The sequence below is a fragment of the Netta rufina genome, assembly GCF_964035555.1.
Source record: "Netta rufina genome assembly, chromosome: 31".
In the NCBI taxonomy this organism is placed as follows: domain Eukaryota; kingdom Metazoa; phylum Chordata; class Aves; order Anseriformes; family Anatidae; genus Netta; species Netta rufina.
In genome coordinates this window covers 1,190,550-1,199,903 of record NC_140155.1, presented here as the reverse complement: position 1 = coordinate 1,199,903, position 9,354 = coordinate 1,190,550, and the positions used below count along the sequence as shown (strand labels likewise).

Below are 9,354 nucleotides of genomic sequence, written 5' to 3'. Positions count from 1 at the left end.
TGCGTTTTCAGAAGCTCAGTTTGGGTCCCCACCTCCTTTTTCGCAAGTGTGGAGGTGGCCTTCTGCTGACTGTTTGCAATGAGTGGTCTCTAACGGGAGCTCACTGCAGCACCCTACCTGCATGAACAGCCACACGGACTGCCACACCATACCCTGACTGGCGCCCCGTGCCCTGTTTGCCTGCTCAGTGCACAACACTCCTGGTTGTTCGCACTCCCTTGGGGCTTCCTTCATACTACAGAGGGAAACCCCTGCGCACTTCGATCCCCTGCTCCTCTGCAGAATACCTCTTCCCTGGAGCCGATCACCTTGGCAAGTGAGAGTCACTGTAACTGGTTCAAATTGGTTTAAATACACAGGCACGATGAGTAACGAGGTTTAATGGTGAACAACAATTGTAATAAAACTGGAAAAATAAAACACAAAGCAAGAATATAAATCAGGCTTGGCGTATCATGAGTAACGTTCTGAGTGATTTTCAAAAAAATGCAGTCAGCTAATAGCTTATGAAATACACCCAATCCTGAGTTTCCACATTACATCCTTGAGCTCCTGGTTCCTCATGCTGCAGATGACAGGGTTCACTGCTGGAGGCACCACTGAGTCCAGAACTGCCAGCACAATGTCCAGGGAAGGGGAAGAGATTGAGGGGGGCTTCAGGTGGGCAAACGTGACTGTGCTGACAAACAGGGAGACCACAGCCAGGTGAGGGAGGCACGTGGAAAAGGTTTTGTGTCGTCCTTGCTTTGAGGGGATCCTCAGCATGGCTCCGAAAACCTGCACATAGGACAGAGCAATGAAAAAACACCCCAACAGTAGAAAAGCAATAAGCACAATCATCACAGCTTCCCTTAGGTAGGAGTCTGAGCAGGAGAGCTTGAGGATCTGGGGGATTTCACAGAAGAGATCCCAGGCATTGCTTTGCTTGAGAGGTATTGAAAAAGTATTGGCAGTGTGCAGCACAGTGTTGAGAAAGCCATTGCCCCACACAGCTGCTGCCATGGTGGCACAGGCTCTGCTGCCCAGGAGGATCCGTAGTGCAGGGGCTTGCAGATGGCACCTCTAAAACCTCTCCTTTCCTCCCTATTCCTTCAGAATAGGAGCCCTGCACTGGGAAGCTCTCTACCAGTTAGGACCACACCAGTATGGTGTCGTGGAGGATTACAGGTCCCTTGCCTGGATGGACACACTCCTTCTAGTGCAGCCCAGTTTGAACATGACCATATCTGTGTTTAGCACTGCTGGCTCATATGGCTTCCCTGGTTGTGCCCAGGCTCTTTTCCTCCAGGTTGCTCTTCCTGCAGTCCAGTCCAAGACTGCTGAGATGTATGGAGTTAGTCTGCGCCTGATGCAGAGCATCAGAAGATGGGAAAGAGAGGCTCAATTCTCCTTGGAAAACAGAATGAGATTCATTTGCGAAATCCCAGAGTTTCACAAGGTCCTCTGCAAGGAAGATTTACCCTTGATGAATGAGTCTCAGGTTAGGAACCATGTAAAGAAACTGAAAACTTTGAGCACGGCACCCACAAGCCCTGCCTGCCCTCCTCCTGCCACGCTCCATCAGGCGGCTGCAGCAGAGGGGACAGCCAGCCCTTGTCTGGGCTCTGCCACCCACCCTTCCAGTGCCATCACTGCTGCCTTGGGGTGCTCTGTGATGCTCTGGATGACCTCACAAGGCCTGCTGGCCAGCACATCTACTGTGGGGCAACCAGGCCACACAGCAGCAGGGACCTCACTGCCATGGCCCTTCCAGCCCCCTCCCCTCAGCCCTGGCCTTGTCTCTGCTGGCAGGAGCAGCCTTGGGAGGCACTTGCAGCAAAGTGGGAGCTGAGATGGGGCTCTGTGGTGCAGAGGAGGCCCTATGCAGAAAATCTCAGGTTAAACGGCAGCCTTGCAGAGGGGGTCTCCATTTTGGTTGGGCACGGGAGGCTTCTGGTCACGAAGGGGAAGGGATGGGTCAGCCACAACTTCTCTGGGCAACATGTTTCTGTGACCACCACCCTCAAAGAAAAGAGTTTCTTCCTTATACCTAATTATAAAGTACCCTCTTTTAGTTTTAAAACATTATCTAAAGGCCCCCTTTAGGTACTGGAAGGCTGCTATAGGGTCTCTCCAGGCTGAAGAGAACCATCTTTTTCAGTTTGTCTTCACTGAAAATTCGCTCTAGACTTTCAATGATTTTTCTGGCCTCTTCTAGACTCCTTGCAATTCTTCCATGTCCTTCTTGAGTTTGGGGCCCCAGAGCTGAACGCAGTACTCCAGAAGGTGTCTCCTGGGAGCAGAACTGAGGGAGAGAATCACCTCCTTCAACCTTTGGGCCAAACTTCTTTGATGCCGCCCAGAATACGGTTTGCTTTCTGGGCTGCAAACTCACATTGCTGGTACAGGTTGAGCTTCTCATACACTAACACCCCAGGCCTTCTCCTCAGAGCTGCCCTCCATCCATTCTCCACCCAGCCTGCAGTTGTGCTTGGGATCACCCCAATCCTGTTGCAGGACCATGCACTTGGCCTTTGTGAACCTCATGAGGCTCTCACAGGAAAATCTCTCAAGCCTGTCCAGGTCCATCTGCATATCATCCCTTCCTCCAGTGTATCGACTGCACCACCCAGCTTTACTGATCTCCACTTGGACACTGAGCTGTAGACTGCAGCTCCTTGAGGGTGACCATCTAGCCAATTCCTTACCCACCAGGTGACCCATTCGTCATGTGAGGAATATTTTAACAATTTGTGTCCATAAAGAACAATTCTGTTTGAATCCTGTCTGCCTCTGGGCCCTGCACTGGCAATTTAATTCTTGAACCACAGATGCAGCGTGTCCCAGTGTCCCCCTCATTCTAGTCAATTTATCACATCTTCAGAAAACACTCCTTAAATTTATGAACCTGTTTGCTTTTGTTATTCTGGACTTCTATTTCTAACAGATACATCCTTTTTTTCCTGTGTTCTTCGAGATTAACTTAATACTGCTATAGATGTGTCTGTGAATGGCTGGGGAAGAATGTTTTAATTACTCATGAAGCGTCAAATAAGAAAGCTGTTTGTGTTTGATGTCTGGGAGTTTCAGAACAACTGATAACAACTAGTGACTGTTATGGGATACTATGCAGATCTTTGGTATCTGGTTAGGGGGGCCGAGAGATTAAGAGGAAGGAAAAAGAAGCTGAAGGACGGCTGGGAGACAAGACTTGCAGAGAATGATCTATAAACTTGGCATGGTGCCCAGTAAGTACAAAGGGGGAGAGGAAGACTATGAGCCTTCAGCATGAAAGACCCCCAGAAGAGACCCCCAGAGGAGACTGCGCATGCTCCAGTAGGAGGGACTGGACCCCGGAAGCTAATTATAATAATCTATTATTTTTAGAAGTAGTAATAAATATGTATTAGTCTAGGAGCATAAAAATCAGCTGCTTAATGTAACTGGTGTGCGTCCTGGTGGAGCGGAGACTCCCGGTGCACCCAGCGCTGTTTGCTTACCTCTATTCCTTTATATTCTTTCAATAAATCCTATTTTCTTATTTAATCCTAATTTGAATCCTGAGCCATTTATAACAATCACATCCATGTCTCTCCAACTGAGAGACAAGGCCATCATGTAGGACAGTGTCAAACGATTTACATTAGTCAAGGTTCATGAAGTGAGTTGCTCTTCCCCTCTCCACTGTAAGCCCATCACGGAAGGCCACTAGACTGTCAGGCACAATCTGCCCTTCATGAAGCCATGTTGGCTGTCACAACCAGTTCAGAAGAAGGGTAGTGTGATTTATCAGAGAGAGGCATTTGCAATGAACCCGGGCAAGGAGGGTGACAGAAATATCACAGGAACACTGGGGGCTGTTTCTAGAGACCCACACAGAGAAATGTCAGGACTCTGTAAGATGCCCACATCTGAGCTGGCCTCATGCACTGCTCATCTACACAGGGCTTTTCAGAGACACAAATCCCTGCCTTGCACACACACACACACAGGCAGTATACTGAAGCACTTGCTGGGTCCCTCTGGCTCCTGCAGCTACTACCAGAGGCTGGGAAGCACCTCAGCCCTGCAGTGCATCACCCTGCTCTGCCCTCTTCTGAGATGCCCCATGGCATGAGGAATGGGCACAGGGTCCTTGGAGGTTCAAGGAAGCACATCCCAGAGCTGCATTCAGGTCTTGCACTTTGGACTAGATGGCCTCTGAAAGTGCCTTCCACCTGAACTATTCTGTGCTATTCAGGCAGTTGCCCAGTGGCTGTTTCTCTCAGGATGAAGGGACCTGTAGACAATGTCTGCCCCACTGGCCTTCATGCCACCCCTGGGGGATAGTTGATGGCCTTTGTGCTCAATCATCTTCCTCTGTGCCTGCTGGCAGCAGCAGCAGCAAAGGTTGTCTGTTCCCGTGTCTCCCCTGCACATGGACAAGGCCCTGCCGCTGACCGCCTCCCACAGCGGCTCTTTGGTGGCCATGGGCTGCTCAGAGGTGCCCGGCCTGGCAGAGCAAGAGCCTCTCTGGACTCTCTTCCTTGGGCACTTTCGGATATGACAGCAGCTCTGAAAGCAGACATGAGCCTTCAGGCACGGCCCTTTTAGGAGGGCAATGCTGTTCTGGAGGCCAGTTGTGTCACCCAAGTGCCGACTGCCTGTCCCTGCCTGCGGTCCCAGCACAGCTACACAGCAGCTCTGGCATCAAGCTACAGGAGCAGCCAGGCCTTACACCACCAGCAGGGCTCAGAAGGAGAGAGTGGCAGTGTCAGGAGAGCAGCTCTGGATGGACCAGAGCTGGTGCTCCCTGGCCGTACTGCTGGGCCTGACTCATTTTCTCTTCACCTCTGCACATGGCTACTGCCCATGCAGTAAAGGTCTCCCAAGAAAGATATAAGAAAATGTCACTTTAATTGGATAACATACAGAAGCAAAATGAAGAATTATATTTCTTTCTGGACAACTTTCATAAGAATAAAACTGAGAGAAAAATAATCAGAACAAGGACATAAGAGAGGCTTTGCTTATCAGGAGTACCTTTAAGAATGATTTGCAGAAATAGGCTGTCAGTTTATTGCTTATGAAATACAGCTGCTCATCAATTTCTGTACAGCATCCTTGAGATCCTTGTTCCTCATGCTGTAGATGAGGGGGTTCACTGCTGGAGGCACCATCGAGTACAGAACTGCCACAACCAGGTCCAGGGAAGAGAAGAAGATAGAGGGGGGCTTTAGGTGGGAAAACATGACTGTGCTGACATTTAGAGAGACCACAGTCAAGTGAGGAATGCACGTGGAAAAGGCTTTGAGCCGTCCCTGCTGCGAGGGGATCCTCAGCACAGCCCTGAAGATCTGCACATAGGACAGAGCAATGAAAACAAAACACCCACACACAAGAAAAGCACTAACCACAAGAACCTGAACTGCCCTTAGGTAGGAGTCTGAGCAGGAGAGCTTGAGGATCTTGGGGATTTCACAGAAGAACTGGTCCACAACATTGCCGTTGCAGAGAGGCAATGAAAATATATTGGCAGTGTGCAGCACAGCGTGGAGAAAGCCACTGCCCCAGGCAGCTGCTGCCATGGTGGCACAGGCTCTGCTGCCCAGGAGGCTCTCGTAGTGCAGGGGCTTGCAGATGGCAACATAGCGGTCATAGGCCATGACCGTGAGAAGAGAAAGCTCTGTTGAAAACAAAAAAACTAACAGAAATATCTGTGCAGCACATCCTGCATAGGAAATGGCCCCAGTACCCCAAAGAGAATTGGCCATGGCTTTGGGGAGAGTGGTGGAGATGAAGCCCAGGTCGATGAGGGCGAGGTTGAGGAGGAAGAAGTACATGGGGGTGTGGAGGTGGTGGTCGCAGGCTATGACGGTGATGATGAGGCCGTTTCCCAGGACAGCAGCCAGGTAGATGCCTAGGAAGAGCCCAAAGTGCAGGAGCTGCAGCTCCCACGTGTCCGCGACTGACAGGAGGAGGAACTCAGTGATGGAGCTGCTGTTACACATTTGCTGTCTCTGAGCAAGGGAGCCTGTCCAAATGAAGCAAAGACAGTGCAAAATTTAATTTCTTCTCTGACCAAAATCCATTGCATGTCTCATAGAATACCCTACAAACACCACACTGTATCACTGACTTCAGGAAGAGCTTTCTGCAGCTCCTTGGCTTACCTCTGGTTGCTGCTCTGAGGGTGCCACAACAAGCAGGGGGCTGTGCTGTGGATTCTGCACCAGGCAGTCCTGGTCTACGGCATCATGTAAAAGGGAACCAGGAGTCATCTGAGAAGTCCACAGGCCAAGGACATCTCTCTGATCTCAGAACATGAGGAGAAGGTCAAATAATCCCTTAAGAAACAATAAAGGAGCCTCAAAGCGGCAGCAATGCTCAAGGAGCCTTAGTCTCTAATACAGGTGTTACTACTCCATTACTATCCCTCTGCCTCAGCACGCAGTCAGAAAAATGGAAACAGAGACTGTAGAAATTGCATTGCCTTCAGGTAGCTCTTGCCTTGCAGTTCTACTGTGCAATGCCCTGCAGAGGTGTGGGGCCGTAAGCAGACTGCCCCAGGCAGCAGACTCAGGGCAGCAGCAGGACCCTGCCCTGCCCTGCCAGGGAGCATCCTTCCACCCACAGCTTCTCACCACAGCCCCTGGGCAGCTCCCCGGGCAGGCTGAGTGCTGAGCCTGGCAGGCAGCAGAGCCCCTGCCCCAGCACACAGCCCCTGGAGCACAGCAGGGACCCTGCTCTGCACCACAGCCCTGGACACCGCTGTCTCCATCTCTAGCTTCAGAGCCTGCAGCTGGCCCCAAGAGAAGGGAGCCCTCAGGCCCTGCATGCTGACCCTGCAGCACACAAGCCCTGCATGCCCTTCAACACCGAGCGTCCTCCTGACAGCTCCCATCGGCTGAGGGCTGTGCCAGCTCCAGGAGAGCCTGGCGGGGTGCACAGCGGCATTGCCCTGCACGCAGAGACCTACCATGGGGAGGTAGCTGTGAAGATTGTGAAGATTTCTCCCCCAGCAAGCTCTCCCCCTGCATTTCCCCCCAGGATGCTCTGAACCTCATTCCCAGTTCTCTCCTTTCCCCGTGCCTGCTGCAGGCAGTGCCCCCAGCCCTGCTGCACCTTGCAGAGGAGACACTCCTGGACAGAGCTGTGTCTCTGCATTGCTGCCTGCTTGCCAGGAGCTCCGTCCCTCCATGCCATGAGCTGTCCCAGCTCAGCAGCACAGGCCCAGCCCAAGGCATTTTACTGACCCTCCCGGTGGGTTTGGGCAGAGCCCAGGAGCCTCAGACACTGAGAGGAAATAGAAGACATTTCTCAAGTAGAGAATGCAGATGCAAACACCAAAGCCTCTCCCGGCGTTAATGAGTCCCACTGAGGGACGTTCCTGACAAAGCCCCCCCATGGGCTTGTTAGAGCAGAAAAGTGCAAGCAGTGATGATGGGGATACCAGGCCAAGTAAAGGTGGTCTTGATGCTGAGGAAACCCTGGTGTGTCCCATGAAGTCCAACAGTCAGGCCCTGAGCCCAGCCTCTGGGAAGGGAGATCCTGTCCCTCCAGTGGGATTTAGGGCTCCTCCTGGATCAGTGCAATGTGGGTAAGGGCAATGCCAAGTACAAGGCTACAGAAGGACATCTCCTAGGCTCATGGAGGGGGATGAGGAGACACTGAGACCCGAATGGTGTGAGAATAATATGTCTCCCAATAGGCATCACTGACAGAGACAGGAGCCAGATCCTGGCAGACAAAGCTGTTGGCTCTGTCGGGGGCTTTCATCTTGCAAAAGTTGGCTGAGTTAGGGGAAGCTTAGGCTAGACATCAGGAAAAGGTTCTTCACTGAGAGTGTGGTTATACACTGGAATAGGCTCCCCAAGGAAGCAGTCACTTCACCAAGCCTGTCAGAGTTTAAGAAGCATTTGGACTGTGCAGTTAGTCACATGGTCTGAATTTTTGGGTAGACCTCTGTGGCGCAAGGATTTGGACTCAAAGATCCTTATTAGTCCCTTCCTACTCGGGATATTCTACGATTCTATGTAGTGTCAGTCATTTGTTACAGGCAAAAGTAACTGAGTTCTTAAATTGACCTAGAATACTTCCTTGGTTGTGAGCTGCTCCAAGAATTTTCAGGAACTTGAAGCTCTTTTAATTTTCCGACTGATGGCTATACTATATATACGTATCTACAGCTACCTTTGTTGATGGTTTTCTCTGAAGCAACTTCAAAACCTGCCCAGAATATTTCCTTTGTGCTGACATAATTTCTGATGAAACCTGTACCTAGGTTGCTGCTTTCTTTAACATATAAACTGTGTTGTGTTGAACTTCTCTTTAGGTTGGATTTGAGAACGTGGGTGGTCTTTTGCAGCTTTAAAAAGAGATGGTGATTTTTCCCCTCCTTTATCCAAAAGTCTTTGAAAGATTTAATATTCAGCCTCCAAGGTAACTCATTAAAGCGGTAAATTGTCAGTCATTTGTTTTCAGGAGAATGTTCAATTAAGGTATCTATATGTTTCCATGCTTCAACATTTTTGGCAGTGCTGAACATTTGTTGAACATAGTAGTAGTAAAAAGTAATTTCTTAGAAAGGGATAGAATCCAGAATATATGCAGATTAAAAAGATAAGCAACACCTTCAAGTTTTATTACCTGGTGTTTTAAAATGAGAAAATACTTCAGAAGTGCCTGGGTTTTAAAAAGTTGGGTTGGAGTGGTTTTGTTCAGAGTTTTATGTACAAGCCAGCTTGATTAGTTTGTAAGCAAGAAGGGATTATCTAGTGGAAGTCAATGGTAATATGTTGCTTGGAAGCCCAGTTGTTTCTCCCACCTACTTTTGCTTTCTTTCTTTTTTCATTTTTCTTTTTTCTTTTTTTTTTTTTCTTTTTTCTCTGAGTGATAAGGCATCACTTTTCCTTCCAGCTTTAGACTTCCTCCCTTGTCATCAGCAATAGATGGTCTGACAGACCAAACCCAGTAACTTAATGCTTTTGAAGGGAGAATTAAATGTTTTCCTATCAGATTTTTTATGTTGTGAAAGCAAGAATATGCAGCTTATCACTGAAGAATGAACTGTTGATTCACCATTGAGCCCACTCTCAGATTCTGTGCTGAAGTTTGCTCGTTTGGCTCCACTTTGGTGTAATCACCCTGTTTGTCCGCAGTTTTGGAAGTGTCCTTCTGGGACAGTATCCTCTCGTTTGAAGGTTTTGTACAATTGAGTTATCCCCCTTATTCATTTCTCTGGGTGAAAGAAATAAGTTTTCCTGTGGAATCTTGTAGGAATGCAAAACTTCTATCTGTTCTGACTCCACCTACACTTCAACTATTAATGCTGTCTTGGACATGATGTGTTCATGATGTGTTTTGCTTAGGAAAGAGGACTTGTTTTTTTCTAGA

General features: G+C 49.3%; 1 protein-coding gene across 1 annotated transcript; it reads right to left on the bottom strand.

Annotated features, from left to right (window-relative positions):
• Positions 1 to 504: 504 nt before the first annotated feature.
• On the bottom strand, positions 505 to 5,969 carry LOC311220306 (olfactory receptor 14C36-like; the record flags this gene model as incomplete). The annotated part of the gene is made up of 2 exons (XM_084303814.1): positions 505 to 718; positions 5,257 to 5,969. The coding sequence occupies 2 exons, from the start codon at positions 5,967 to 5,969 to the stop codon at positions 505 to 507; spliced, it is 927 nt and encodes a 308-aa protein (XP_084159940.1).
• Between the last annotated feature and the right edge of the window lie 3,385 nt (positions 5,970 to 9,354).